The sequence below is a fragment of the Aspergillus caelatus genome (genome assembly GCF_009193585.1).
Source record: "Aspergillus caelatus strain CBS 763.97 unplaced genomic scaffold BDV27scaffold_259, whole genome shotgun sequence".
NCBI lineage: Eukaryota > Fungi > Ascomycota > Eurotiomycetes > Eurotiales > Aspergillaceae > Aspergillus > Aspergillus caelatus.
Genome location: NW_022475522.1, coordinates 13413 through 26831, shown reverse-complemented (window position 1 = coordinate 26831; position 13419 = coordinate 13413). Strand labels below are relative to the sequence as shown.

General features: G+C 46.8%; 6 protein-coding genes and 2 non-coding genes across 8 annotated transcripts; 2 read left to right on the top strand and 6 right to left on the bottom strand.

The window, feature by feature from the left end:
* Positions 1–400: 400 nt before the first annotated feature.
* Positions 401–1487, bottom strand: BDV27DRAFT_135992 (uncharacterized protein). The gene is made up of 2 exons (XM_032068671.1): positions 1292–1487; positions 401–1229 (listed from the first exon to the last, which is right to left on the bottom strand). Exons 1-2 carry the CDS (start codon positions 1372–1374, stop codon positions 1088–1090), a joined length of 225 nt encoding a protein of 74 aa, XP_031922586.1. The 5' UTR covers positions 1375–1487; the 3' UTR covers positions 401–1087.
* A 402-nt stretch (positions 1488–1889) lies between these two features.
* On the top strand, positions 1890–1970 carry BDV27DRAFT_t206. The gene has a single exon. It is a non-coding gene; the product is annotated as a tRNA-Ser (tRNA).
* A 982-nt stretch (positions 1971–2952) lies between these two features.
* BDV27DRAFT_t205 lies at positions 2953–3033 on the bottom strand. The gene has a single exon. It is a non-coding gene; the product is annotated as a tRNA-Ser (tRNA).
* A 180-nt stretch (positions 3034–3213) lies between these two features.
* BDV27DRAFT_135989 (uncharacterized protein) lies at positions 3214–4492 on the bottom strand. The gene is made up of 2 exons (XM_032068670.1): positions 3674–4492; positions 3214–3570 (listed from the first exon to the last, which is right to left on the bottom strand). The coding sequence occupies exons 1-2, from the start codon at positions 4385–4387 to the stop codon at positions 3319–3321; spliced, it is 966 nt and encodes a 321-aa protein (XP_031922585.1). The 5' UTR covers positions 4388–4492; the 3' UTR covers positions 3214–3318.
* A 1427-nt stretch (positions 4493–5919) lies between these two features.
* BDV27DRAFT_135987 (class I SAM-dependent methyltransferase) lies at positions 5920–6970 on the bottom strand. Its single transcript, XM_032068669.1, has one exon. The coding sequence runs from the start codon at positions 6887–6889 to the stop codon at positions 6017–6019; it is 873 nt and encodes a 290-aa protein (XP_031922584.1). The 5' UTR covers positions 6890–6970; the 3' UTR covers positions 5920–6016.
* Positions 6971–7109: 139 nt separating this feature from the next.
* Positions 7110–9454, bottom strand: BDV27DRAFT_168469 (putative C6 transcription factor; the record flags this gene model as incomplete). Its single annotated transcript, XM_032074775.1, has 4 exons — positions 7110–8414; positions 8464–8907; positions 8958–8985; positions 9039–9454. The coding sequence occupies 4 exons, from the start codon at positions 9452–9454 to the stop codon at positions 7188–7190; spliced, it is 2115 nt and encodes a 704-aa protein (XP_031922583.1). The 3' UTR covers positions 7110–7187.
* A 217-nt stretch (positions 9455–9671) lies between these two features.
* On the top strand, positions 9672–11669 carry BDV27DRAFT_162563 (MDR family MFS transporter; the record flags this gene model as incomplete). Its single annotated transcript, XM_032073414.1, has 5 exons — positions 9672–9821; positions 9880–10161; positions 10216–10551; positions 10618–10798; positions 10855–11669. The coding sequence occupies 5 exons, from the start codon at positions 9672–9674 to the stop codon at positions 11667–11669; spliced, it is 1764 nt and encodes a 587-aa protein (XP_031922582.1).
* A 227-nt stretch (positions 11670–11896) lies between these two features.
* Positions 11897–13321, bottom strand: BDV27DRAFT_53235 (putative alpha/beta hydrolase). Its single transcript, XM_032076872.1, has 6 exons — positions 12962–13321; positions 12852–12891; positions 12672–12796; positions 12408–12603; positions 12047–12347; positions 11897–11993 (listed from the first exon to the last, which is right to left on the bottom strand). Exons 1-6 carry the CDS (start codon positions 13177–13179, stop codon positions 11953–11955), a joined length of 921 nt encoding a protein of 306 aa, XP_031922581.1. The 5' UTR covers positions 13180–13321; the 3' UTR covers positions 11897–11952.
* Between the last annotated feature and the right edge of the window lie 98 nt (positions 13322–13419).

Below are 13419 nucleotides of genomic sequence, written 5' to 3'. Positions count from 1 at the left end.
CCCTTGATTTGTGCATTATTCCCGCAATTTGACATTGCTGCAGGTCCAAGCGGAACGCCACATTGACCAGGCTTTGTTCTGACTACTAGTACCAAACAACGCGAGTAATGATTGACTTGGCCAAAGGTCTATCACTTTTGCCCCCACGTCGTTCTCAAGTAACATGAATTATTAAATCTATTCAATACTATTGGACGGCAATTGACTGGCATCGACACTAACATTAGAAGCACGGACACTCATTCCTTCCCTGGCGGATAAGCTTTCCCCGTAATTGAATCTCAGTACGGAGTAGGTACATCTATCAGTTGAATTGCCCTTTTCGTTGAGTTTAAAAGTTTGTCATACTGTGTCCTGGCCGAGACATCTTGAGGCATCATTGCAACTACTGAGTAACATTGACCGCTTCATGCGGATCAAACCGACCGTGTGAAGTATGCTCCAATTGTAATATCGCGACAGGACAATGCAATGCTCCATAACGCGGCTGTACCCGATTGCAGCTCCTGGGTACTACGCAGTACTTACATAAAGTATGGAACCCTTAGTTACCCCAGCCCGGGCGTTCGAGACCGCGACGGGAACCCTCTCGGGACTCGGAACAGCCACATCTCGGATCGTTGTAACAGTATTGTGACACACGAAACCAAAGGGAGGTAAGAAAAGATGGTCCAACCAATTGACTTGTATGTCCTGTACTTGGTAAATTGGTATCATTTACTAGTGTCACGGAATCCGGCAACTCCTTCAGACTTCCCCGCACGCGCCATTCGGGTAGAATACACCGTACTAGATATACTATCAAACTTTCATCACTGGAAGTTAAATGATAAATCCTTCTCCGGAACTTGAAACGTCACACAGACGCGAGTCATGTAATCACATCACGTGGATCATAATATCTCGACTGATTCAATTTCGTACTGACTTGTCACATTGCAGCAGCAATAATGGTTATCACTCCTCCGGGTGATGCACTTCATTCGAATCTTCCGTGGTGTTTCTGATCGTCTCAGGTGGCTGCGGATCGAAATGAACGCTTACTAAATCAGTATGCAACGATTAGAAGCCTCGTGCATGGAACTGCTCACACCTTGAATCCTTCCACTGTTTGTGTCGGCTCTTTAGTCTGCTGATCGACCGCGTGCGACTGAAAAGTTTGTGGTTCATCGTGGTGCATCTCCTCGGCGTCTCGAGTGCCTGCAGACGCACGGCGACTTCTCAGCGCACTATTGGAGTCGACATCGTTAACTTTTGTCTAGTACCGCTCCCCAGGGTGTCACGAGCTTACGCTTGATAGCTACGCATAGCATGTATCCTCTCCTCGATGGAGGATGCGATTTCGTTGTCTTCGTGTGAGTAAATGTAGGACATGGTGACTTATTTGCTTGCATTACACAGAGGAACATAAAATACTCGAGGCTTCACAGCGAGAGTGCATGGCTTTATTATACCGTCTTCAGTTTACCCAGTGCAGTAGAGGGCCGGTCTCATGACCACGACAACGTTCCAGGCCGATTTCAATCCTGTACTACCCGTGGGCGACAGGAAATATCATTACTCTCGCAGGGTCATTGGAGCGGGCCTCCATTGGAATTGCTTCATCGCTGGCTCATAGTGGTATGACGCACGTATTTTGAGGATCGGGACGAGGTCAAACCGGAACTTTAACCATGGTTCATCACACATTAGACTTGTCATAGGCTGACCTCACTCTTGCTGTTATGCCTATTGCGCCAGGTGTACACCAATCACAGCATGTCGATGGGCAAAATGTCAGGCTCACGCTAGGCCACCAAGCATACCCAGATCGATGACTTTTTTGAAACTTCAAGTAATTTTATATCCTGAATTAAGAATTCTGAATATGAAACTATATTAATAATCAAGTCAGTGTGGCCGAGTGGTTAAGGCGATAGACTAGAAATCTATTGGGTTCGCCCGCACAGGTTCAAATCCTGTCGCTGACGAGATCTTTTTTGTCGACTTTCTATCCCTTTTTAAGGGCGAAACTTGACATGGTTGCCCTTGCATTGAGCATTGCTTCATTCTTTTTGTACTTTTTTGTGGGGTTTTTGTAATGATAACACCCCTTGGCTGGAGTCTTGCCCTCGAATGGCAACAGGTTGAAAGGTTACCGGAAAGAAGCTCACCACGATCAACTCGAGACTACAAGATACTGTATACGAGTGTTAAAGCAGCTCTCCCTGTAAGACAATGCCATATTCCCGCAATCAAAGGCGACGCATTTAGCTTCATGGCTGAAAACAGTATCATGGCCTGAACCGACCTGAAGCCCAAGATCCAAGCCACGACACTACATATTTGCTATTTATGACAAAAAATATCATTTGCCCTACACTTGTTGCCGTTGTAATCGTTTCCCTTGTTCCCTTGTCAGCTAGCTTTTGCAACCTCCCGTCGCAGCCAATTCTATAGCATATGAGATCATAAGATGTAGTATATATAACAGTGAGAAAACGACAGGAGAGTAATGCCTGAAGTTTATAAGGAGCTAGTCCTAGTTGAGCCTAACAAGATGCAGCATAGAGCCCAAGTTCTTATCTCAAGAGAGAAGGCCTGCAGGGGACGGTGGAGGTTAACAGTGCGTGGGAGATATGGGATCGAGAATGGCCGAGGCAATAGCCCTAATTGACTCTATGCAATCGGCCTTACCGAAGATATTGCTTAGAAAAACGATAATGGATATGAAAGACAAAAGGTAGGCTAGCCCTTCATACACTACTCTTGGTCTAGAGGGCAGTGTTCAGCGACCACGCCAACAGTCCTGTCGTCTCGATCTAAGTACTGTACACAGATAGGATGTAGGAAATAATGTAGCCACGGTATTCAACCACAATTACTCCGTACCCCGTAGTGAACTCGGCACTACGGTGTAGTAAACCGGAATCTAGGGACTCCGCCGTTTCGATCATCAAAAACAAAAAGAAACGTCAGCGACAGGATTTGAACCTGTGCGGGCGAACCCAATAGATTTCTAGTCTATCGCCTTAACCACTCGGCCACACTGACTTGATTGATGATTAGGCTTTCATATTTTGCCATCAGTAAGAAAGCTAATTTGAGTATGTGTTTTTTTTAGAACACCACTACAGCTATAGATCTTGAACATGCCCTGACAAGTTTTACGTTTGCGCTCGAGTAGGCCAAAAAAAAAAAAAAAGCCATCTCGTTAGCCCTGAAGATAAATACGTCAAGATCCTTTAGAGAGGTTATCATGCTTTGCTTAGGTACACCACTCTGCATTAACACAAACTGACAAGGGTATCATTTCGGCGTATCTGATCTAGGCTACATCTAGAATGCTACCCAGGCGGCAGCTATTAGCATGGCCATACCTGCCACACGCGGGCTAGTGCTAAACATAGACGCCGAACTCTCAGAGCCCTTCTCCTCCTCTTCGGGGTTCTCTTCAGTCACAACTTTTAAACATGTCATCTGCGAAGAGGTTCTATCCACCAGGCTCTTATTGCCCTTACCAACGAATACTGTCAACACCGGGGTGATCTTCCAGGCCTCTCGGTACATTGAAGCTGCCGTATTGTTCCCCTGCATCATGGTATTGTATATTAGTCTAGGCTCCCAGGAAACATATTGGGCCCTAAGGATGACGGGGCAACTTGAGATTAATATATAGATATATATCACGTACCACAGCAGTATTCTCCGTGATCAGGGCCAAACCATCAGATTTGGGCTTAACAGGCCAACAATCCGTGGAATTCTTCACGCTTGAAAGATTCCCAAACGAGGTAACGGTAAAGTTCCCTAGTCCCTTACCCTTACCACCGAGGATCCCACACTCCTCAAATGTATTCCTTTTCAGTTCGCGCTCCAACGCCGCGCACACACCGTCATTCGAAGTGGCATTGGTAACGCTGCGCGCCCGCTCCGTAAGCGTATCGATACACTTCTGCTCAATGATGTCCGGACAAGTACCGCGTGCCGCTTGGACATCCGTGACGTTTCTATCCTTGCCTGTTTTTATGGGGCCGTCGAATTGTTTCTCAGGAGGGTCGTTGAAGGTCACAACACAGCCGTTTAAGTCGTTGACGTCGAGCGCAGACGGTGTTCCGAGGTAATATGCCGAATTGAACTCCCGCTTTCCCTCGTCGCCTTCTGAGACGTTGACACCCTTGATAAGGGACAGGCCTTCGAGTGTCGAGGGGACGTTGGGGATGCGAGATAGACCGATGCCTAGAAATGTCTTGTCACCGACTGTGCAGCGATCATGGGCGTTTTCCTTGGGACATGAGACTTCATCGCAGCCTACGAGACTTTCGGACAACTTGGTATCTTCAGCAACGCCATAGATAATGAGGAATGAAAGGAGGAGAACAAGGCTGGGATATCTCATGCGGGCCATGGCGTTGTTGCGTTACTATGGAATTGGTTCTACTAGTAGTCAAAATGGAAGACTTGAAGGGAAGAAGTCTGGTACTGAGAGCATCTCGTATTTGTCAGTGTCAGAATATATATATACTATGGATATATACTGTGTAAGCTACGGAGGCTTATATTCATCTATGAAATGACATCAGACGCAATTGTTGGCAACAGGGGAGAGCCTTGGCGTAAGGATGGCGGAGCACCAAATCGGGTACAGCCGCAGGGTGAGATTTGTTTGAACAGGTATCGATCAGCAGCACTTAGGGCTAGGCCGACATCATACGAGGCATCTGATGCCGGTTGGGTTACATCTTCGAGGCAAGTACTGCGAGCTGACATTGACATGTAAGCAGTGCTATGGAATTAATGCATCCTTAGCACCATCGTGAGGAAGGCCTGACAAGTGCTCTGTTTCTTCCTTGCGCCACTTCCTTGATTTCGCCCCGGACTATGGAGAGAATGAAAGAGTAGTAATAACCTGATTGAGCACCTTCGCGAGTGGTGAACGATACAGTTCGCCTCGGGAAATACCCGGATCGTCTGATTTGCTAGATGGATCGGAAGTTTCGGCATATTGCTGACTATTATTCATGACTTCCTCTGTAGTCCGCTTAGCCGAGACGACTGAATAAACATCACCTCATACGAGTGTGAGTTATAGAGCTATATAATTGGGACAGCGGCTTACCTTCACTGCCACAGAGCTTCAGCGAGGCGTACTTTTACGGCAGCCTGTAGTTGATCCGCAGGACAAAAATTTTGTGCACGAAATTGTGATAATCTGAGACTAGCGGATCCTTTTGGGGCCGGGCAATATCGGCCAAGAATTCGAACTGCCAAACTACATATCTCGAGTTCCGCCGGTTGCATAATTCTGTGGGGTCCAAATCCCCTGAAGACTTGCAAACACAATCACTTGGAGTGACATGACTTTGAAAGAATCCAAGACCTAGGCCACTAGTTCTGTGATACTTCCTAAATTTCACCAAAATGAATGGGAAAAGGCAATATACAGATGTAACATTAGTATTGACGCGCAGAAGAAGGCTCCTGGAAGCTTGAAGCGCATACTGGGTGATAGAGCTAGGAATTACTGCTCCACTCTAGTTATATAAAGTCCCTTGGCTTACAATGGCAGATCTAGTCTTCGCAATTGGAGCAATAGTCTCTTGAGTGACTAGAGAAGCAAGCTCTTGAACGCGCAGTACTTCAAACGTCAGCCATGTCTTTCGTTGACGCAAATCGCAGTATATCAGGAATCTTGACCATAGTATTTTCGCAGGCATAGTTTTCTGAAACCCGGAAAATTGGATGATTATAACTAATTCAGTCATATCAAAACTGAATGTCTGAGCGAAGTATAATAGTCTTTCTGGTTAGATACCACTTACTCTCTTTCCATTTGTAGGATGTTGTTGGAAGACACTCGCTATTTTTCTTAATTATTAGGGAGCAAATGGTAAGCTTATTACGATCGATATAAGTTCTGATTGACAAGTAATCAGGATTAGTTCTTTTCATAAACATTGAGCCGAATTGTGACGTGAAAATCGTTGAAGAATTCGAAGATTATGCACAAGGTATATATAAGGAAGCCCATCCAATTCTAATAATCTGAATGAACCTCAGCAGAGATGAGCAAGAAATACGGCCGATGCCTTTCATCCTTCCATTCAGGATGTTCCTCAACGTCATGCTCCGAAGGAACCCAATCCTTTAATCCAGTCAGGACGAAGCCGTTCTGAAGCAAAGCAGTAACATAAGTCTCCACGGTTCGATGGTACTTTCTGACCCCATCAACACCCAGCCAGTTCGTCACGCGCGGACCTTCATCACTGTAAGTGTTTAAAGGCCAAATCTTTCTACCCACTCCTTCACCATCTTCATTTGGTAGAACCTTCCAGTCAGGTTCCGGATTAACCGGGGCTGTACAGATGGGATGTTCGACTGAAAAGATTAACCTTCCCCCTTTCCTAGAACCATCTCCAGGAACACCTTTTTTCAAACAAAGTCGGATTTGCCGAAGCAATTTTGAGAAATCTTCGATATAATGGAACGTCAACGAACTGTAGACTAAATCATATGAGTCCGTCTCAGATGTGCTGAAGGATATCGTCTCGAGATCGCCGACTTCATAAAATAGTGTTCCACAAGAAGTCGGAATAGTCCCTTTCTCACGCAGGTCTTTCTCGGACTTCTTAGCTGTCTCGATCATCTTTGTCGATACATCGATGCCTTTGACAAGTTTGGCGCCGTTTTCTCGAGCCCAGCGGGTGAACCAACCGTAACCACAACCTAGATCCAGAACATGTTCGTTCTCAATGCCATTATGGCGTGGTTTGTTGTTCTTCAAGATCATCTCTTGCAACACCGGCCATTCGGGAGCTGCGTCGAAGCCATGTTGGGATCGAGGAAGTGTGCTGTATGCCGTGAAGAATTTGGGGTCATCGTAAATGTTTTGTGTTGGGGTTGAGGACATCTTGTAGTCTCTCTAGGAACGATGAGATGGGTTAGAATAGCATTGGTCTCGACTGTGACCGTGGGTTATATATACGGTCGAGGAAGAATAGGACTATTCCGAATCAGGTTCCCGACACGCTTACCGAATGAGGCAGTTGAACTTTAAAAGTACTTATTGATAATCTCAGCAAAACCTTGAAGTCTGAGGTGACCTTCAGAATAAGATGACACAGAGTTGTATTATGGAAATCACAATATTCGAAGCATTCAACGAGGATATTCTCCATTCTTCAAACGGTAAAACCAACCCTAGAGTATTACATACTATCACCTTGAGCGAAGCTTCCCTGCTCCGCAACTAGCTGCTCCCACTGAATCCATTCGTTTGGGTCCATCTCGAAAGACAGGAGGTTAGGGAGGTCATAGAAGTCGAGAGCTCCCCCATCGAAGTGATTGTCTTCGTGATTCAGAGATTGGATTCTGTCCTGGTCCATGGTTTCTCGAGTGGCAGGTTCAGGTGCTACCGCTTGAATCTTGGCCTTGAATGGTGACTCTATTGCCGGTCGTCGGGAGTGACCGATTGCATTGATATAATCGGGTGTCAATGGTTCTGGAAGGCCGTCTGCCTTCAAGGCCGCAACGTGGTCGTCCCAAACCTCTAACGTCCACTTGCCTAGTGCTATATATACAGGCCCGGGGGATTCGTCAAACACCTGAGGGTAATACGAGAATACGGTTTCAATCAACCTCCATGCCTTATCAACGTCAGTCCCTGTTTTTCGGTGTCGAACTTCGATGAGCACGTAGAGTATCACGTTCCAGAGAACGCTTGTGCCAAAATTCCATTTATATTTTTCTAGACCATGGGTCCCTTCTTGCATGAAAATGACATATTCCAATAGTTTCATAGCGTTAGCAAAGAATATGTTGCGCTCGCTTTGGGGGACTTTGATAGGATCGTTGGCAAATTGTCGTGGGTTATGCGCAAAGAGCTTCATTTTGCATATTGATGACCTGATTATGATTGATACAAAAGTATGAAGCGAGTTCGACGGGTCACAATATCGCAGATACTTCACTTCCAGTCGATCCTCAATGTGGCTGATGATGTTGTCCTTTTTCATGATTGTGACATCCGGACTGGAGAGTGCCTCCCAGCGCCATTCACTAGGACACGATGTTGGAAATTCACGCAGACTCCCCATAATCTCGTATTTAACCAAACAAGGAGTAGTAGTAGTAATGCCGCGGCGTCCCAGTGGTGGGTTGACCATGTCAGGGTGGAGGTCCTCGTCTTCGACATTCAGAGGCATTTGGTTATCGCTGCAGGAAAGATCCAGCGACGGTTTCGTCCCCAGCACATCTGCCAGGCGGAAGTCCACATAAGCTAAATGCCACCAAAGTCGCCTTCGCATTTCCGTTTCGAATGGAGAGAGTCCTAGAGTTGAACTATCCCGATGGAGCCCCATTTTGCGCGCAAGTCGTATAGCGACGCCCGATAAAACGAATAGGGTATCACACTTATAGCTTTTTCTTATACACGTCTTCCTGTGTAAGCTGTGATTAAATAAAAGTTTGGTAGCTACAACTTACCATGAATAATGCATATGCACCAAGGGTCGTTGGACTGGACGTTGATAGGAAACCTGCATTTATTAAAGCTTGCCGAGCCGCGAGTCTATATCGGGAGTACATGACTGATTTCCGTACTCCAAATAGATGTTGGGATTCATCTTCTTTTAGAGTAGAGATTGTCGCAAGGTAGAAAGCAAAAATCATTGCCTCCAAGTCTGTTGGCATGCTTTGAGGATCACTCAACCCGTCGGTTGCTGAGATCCAGAATGTAGGCACATGTAAGATTTTTATCATAGGGTCAACTCGATCAAGATATATTTCCTTCAACTTTGATAACATCTGGTGCGAGAGGTGAAGGTTTGCCAGGTTGTCGGGCTTATCAAATTGTTCAGGTTCGAAGAACAGCTCATTGTCTTGAATGTTTGACTCATCAATTGGCTCACCAACCTCCGGATGGTGAAGCTAATATATGATCAGCGAAAGAAGTGGGAAAGGCCAAGTGAAATACTTACTCCATTTCCTAGGCTAGACCAAGGAGCACTAACACACCTTAGAGGCCATTCCTTCACAACCTAAAGTAGTATCAAACATACCTGTCAAAGTATCTAGATGTGCCCTTATCAATGATAAGCCTTGGTTTAGTTTCTCCCAGGTTGGGGCGTTGGCTTGGAGGGACAGCCTCCTCATCCATCTGAACATCATCAGGCTGAGATGCCGTTTCCGACTCCGAGTCATCAAAATCTCCCGATGGCTCAAACTTTGCACCGTAAGATTTCAACAATTCCTCGTATCGTTTTAACTTGGCATGGAGACTTTCTCTGGGAGGTTTTGTTCTTTTTCGCTTCCCGCGCACAGGAGGAATAAAGCTGCATTGCTTCTCGGCCTTGATGCAATTGGAGCAGGGAGTGCAACGGTCGCATTTGACCTTGCGCTGCCGACAAGTCAAGCACGAGTAGGTCTTAAGATTATCTCCTGGCTCAATATTCTCGGATACTGCGGATCTCTTCATTGTTGATGTCATGCTTAATGCGTGGGGAATATTCAAAAGGGTGTAGTGATAGAGAAGGTTGACTTTCTCGGGGTTCGGAAGTTGAAAATGCAACTTTTGTGCTCCGAAAAGCGAATCGGTATTGGCAGAGCGAAGCAGCATTCTCATGCTTTTTAAATACTCACCCACCAGACCACCAATAATTTCTCTATCATGTCTAAATTGTTCCGTGTCTATCATGACTCAATCTTCACTAAACGGCGAAAAGCAACCTCCGACTAGTCGGGGGGATGGCAAGCCCAACGTAGAAGACATTGTCTATCCCACGGGTCTCAAGCTTGCCTTATTGTTGGTGTCCATTTTTGTTAGCATGTTCCTAGTTTCTCTGGTGCGTTACCATTACCAAGGTGACAAGCTTTCCTATGGCTATGAATTAACTATCCTAGGACCGCCTCATTATCTCTACCGCCATTCCCCAGATAACTAATGAATTTAACTCAGCGGGGGATATTGGCTGGTATGGCACAGCGTACTTGCTCACTAATTGTGCCTTCCAGCTAGTTTTTGGAAAGATATACACCCTCTTCAGCGTCAAACCCGTCTTTCTAATATCCATCCTCCTGTTCGAAGCTGGCTCGGCCCTCTGCGGTGCCGCCCCAAACTCAGTCGCTTTCATACTTGGCAGGGCCATCGCCGGCCTGGGAGGAGGAGGCATTCTCTCTGGTGTCGTAAGTTCTGTATCGTACTATTCCTCACAGACTTGCTCACCCAGCGGCATCTAGATCGTCGCCATCGTCTACGCTGTTCCGCTGCATAAACGGCCCAAGTACCAGGGCATCTTTGGTGCAGTATTTGCTATCTCTTCAGTGACCGGCCCACTGGTCGGCGGTGCCTTCACCACAAACGTCACCTGGAGATGGTGCTTTTACGTCAACCTCCCTTTGGGAGGCGTAGTTATGGTACTCGTGTCCATCTTGCTCCAAGGACCTGACCGTCCGGACATTAGGACGCCTATGAAAGACAGGCTGCAACAGCTCAACGTGCTTGGACTGGTCGCCCTTCTTCCAGGAGTTATTTGCCTGTGTTTGGCCTTGCAATGGGGTGGTACCACATATGCTGTGAGTTTGGACCCTTCGGTTCATGATGCCTCCCTGCCTCGATCCAGCAGAGCTGACCGCATCTAGTGGAGTGAGGGGCGTGTTGTAGCATTGCTTGTACTTGCCTTTGTGCTTTTGATTGCCTTTGCCCTGATCCAGAACTGGACGCCAGAACAGGCCATACTACCACCGCGTATCTTCACCCAGCGCAGTATTGCCTCCGGCTTCTGGGTGAGCTCCTGCCTCGGTGCACATATGAATCTCTTCGGTACGTCCACACTTTGAACGGAGAACATAATGGCCTTCTAACACCAAAAATGCCAGTGTATTACCTACCCATATGGTTTCAGGCCATTAAAGGTGTCTCGGCTGTCGATAGCGGCATCCACCTGCTTCCTATGCTAATCCCCATTGTTGTGGCATCCATAATCACTGGCCAATTGGTCTCCCGCATCGGCTATTACACACCCTTCATGATCTTCGGTGTATGCCTCACAGCGATCGGCACTGGATTACTCACTACCCTCGGAATCAATACCTCGGAGGGCAAGTGGATAGGCTTCCAGATCATATACGGGTTCGGCATCGGCTCCTGCTCCCAGGCACCCAATATGGCTGCACAGACGGTGCTACCGCGCAAAGACGTGGCCATTGGCGTATCTCTCATGTTCTTCGGTCAGCAGCTCTTCGGCGCCGTTTTCGCCTCGGTTGGCCAGAATGTACTCTTCAACCAGTTAGCGCACCGTCTCGCCGGCATCCCCGGCATCAGCCCTCAGCTAATACAGAGTACCGGTGCCACTGAGTTCCTTAATCGCGTCACATCTGAGGACCATGCCGTAGCTCAGGAGGCATATAACGACTCCCTGCGCAAGTGCTTTCAGGTCGGTCTCATTATGGCTTGTCTTTCTATGTTGGGAGCTTTCAGCATGGAGTGGTGCAGTGTGAAGAAAAACCTTCCGCGTAAGGAAAGAGATGGTCAGCAGGCTTCTGAGGAAGGCAAGTGTGAAGGGAGCTTAAGAGGAAGGGAATCATCGCAGGTGGTACGCTCAGCAACATTGACCACAGAGGAAACGGCAGAGAAAAAGACCAAGGAAACAGCTGGGAATGAGGAAGTGAAGGACAAGAAGATCGCCGCTTAAGCGGAGTTCGACTGGAATTAGAAGAACTTATGCCGCTTGGAGCTTCAATATCATCAGGCTAGAGTAACAGGCGGGCTATTTTTGGCTGGATGAGTTAATGGAAGATGGGAATAGTCATTCAAGCTTGTATGGTAGTTATAAGTAATATAGACAACCCCACTCAAATAAAATATTATTGAAAAAACTTATAGTTCTAGCTATAGAATCGGGAGCATGGCATGGCAGAATTCCCCGATGAAGACAAATGGATATTAAAAGCTAATGTCGTATCGCAATTCACAGGCTAATCAACTTCGTCCTTTTCCTGCAAGAACTGGACAACAGCTATTCCAACGTTAGTAGGTCTTACGCAGAAGAGCTGCAAGGTACCAACTTACCCTGTCTGAATTCCTCAGGCCGTTCCTGAACAATCCAGTGTCCACAATCTATATTCACAATGCGCGATCGAGGGAAGAAAGACGAAATAACGGGGAATGAGCTTTCAGGTATATAATGGCTCTGCAGGGCTCGAAGGAACAACGCGGGTTTGGGGAACTGAACAGGTTTGCCCTTGTGTGGAAAATCTCCCAACGGACCGATAGCAGTCGTCAGGACATCCAAAGGAACACGAAGCTTCAGATGCGGGGAGTCGCGTTCTCGAACAAAATTACTCAGTAACCATAATCGCACGGACGGAGACTAGTTACAACTGTTAGAAAAATTCCTCGTTTCGGGATAATAGGTCAGTGTAACATATACCTCCTCATGTTTGCTCAAGATCTTGTCCCCTTCTTGATGACTTTTGACTCGTGCATCCTGTACTTCTTCCATAGCTCTGAGATATCTCGGAAACTCTTCCGTCAAGCCTAGGTGGATGGGACAGTTGTCGATAGCGACGACCTTGGATATCAGATCTGGCGACTGAAGGGCAAGCGTCAAGGCGGTTTTGGCCCCCCTAAGGAAGAAATTTAATATGTGATTGGACTGCATGCATGAGGTAACCTGCCGAATTTGGTTCCTTACATCGAGTGACCAATCAATGTGGCATTATTCAGTCCGTGGGTTCTGATGAAATGTTCAACGTCTATTGCCATTTCCATATAGTCATGCTTTGGGTGGTGACCGGAATCTCCATGGTTTCGAAGATCCTAGAATTCCATCAATCATTTATATACCAGGCGTTAATCAGACGATGAAACATACCAAACAGAAGACTTGTCGCGACAGATCCTGGGCCAGACTCCTGAACAAGAAGTCTGTGAGCGCTACACTGAAGTGGTCGGCAGATAACAGTTCACAATAGAGAAACATACTTGCCCACACCCCTGTTTTCGCGCTTGGACCCGAGAAACCCATGCAGGAATATTATTGGATTCTGATTAGTTAAGTCTGATTGTGTACGGTTGGCGTGTCTAGGAGTGTGTAATTCATATGCCAATGGGACCCTTGAAGTTCTCGTTCTTGCTGGCGTATATATACACCTGATGTAGTTCCTGGCCTGTCTTGAAGCCATGGCCCGTGGGGTATGCATGGATACTGGCACCGCACCTGGAGGAGAACGTACGGAGTATCAAACAGATCCACACACTAGTTTAAGTGAGTGATAGTTGTAATTGGTCGAGAAATTATATAGTAGATGACAATTCGCGGTGGACAATATGCCAGACTCGGACTGGATACCTTGAGTCTTAGACTCGGGTACTTGACCCGGGAAGGTTGAGCCTTTGCCGACAAGTTGATGGTTGACTCCACTCCGTGCCGATAGTGGAGA

What these genes read in the sequence shown, in the direction of transcription:
- BDV27DRAFT_135989 (XM_032068670.1), bottom strand. Translation starts at nt 4,387, where the DNA reads ATGGCCCGCATGAGATATCCCAGCCTTGTTCTCCTCCTTTCATTCCTC. An exon ending in TCACGGAGAATACTGCTGTG is followed by an intron (nt 3,571 to 3,673) that starts GTACGTGATATA and finishes ACCATGATGCAG; the next exon opens with GGGAACAATACGGCAGCTTC.
- BDV27DRAFT_135987 (XM_032068669.1), bottom strand. Translation starts at nt 6,889, where the DNA reads ATGTCCTCAACCCCAACACAAAACATTTACGATGACCCCAAATTCTTC.
- BDV27DRAFT_135992 (XM_032068671.1), bottom strand. Translation starts at nt 1,374, where the DNA reads ATGTCCTACATTTACTCACACGAAGACAACGAAATCGCATCCTCCATC. An exon ending in GCTATGCGTAGCTATCAAGC is followed by an intron (nt 1,230 to 1,291) that starts GTAAGCTCGTGA and finishes CGACTCCAATAG; the next exon opens with TGCGCTGAGAAGTCGCCGTG.
- BDV27DRAFT_53235 (XM_032076872.1), bottom strand. Translation starts at nt 13,179, where the DNA reads ATGCATACCCCACGGGCCATGGCTTCAAGACAGGCCAGGAACTACATC. An exon ending in ACATTGATTGGTCACTCGAT is followed by an intron (nt 12,604 to 12,671) that starts GTAAGGAACCAA and finishes TTTCTTCCTTAG; the next exon opens with GGGGGCCAAAACCGCCTTGA. An exon ending in GCCTGAGGAATTCAGACAGG is followed by an intron (nt 11,994 to 12,046) that starts GTAAGTTGGTAC and finishes ACGTTGGAATAG; the next exon opens with CTGTTGTCCAGTTCTTGCAG.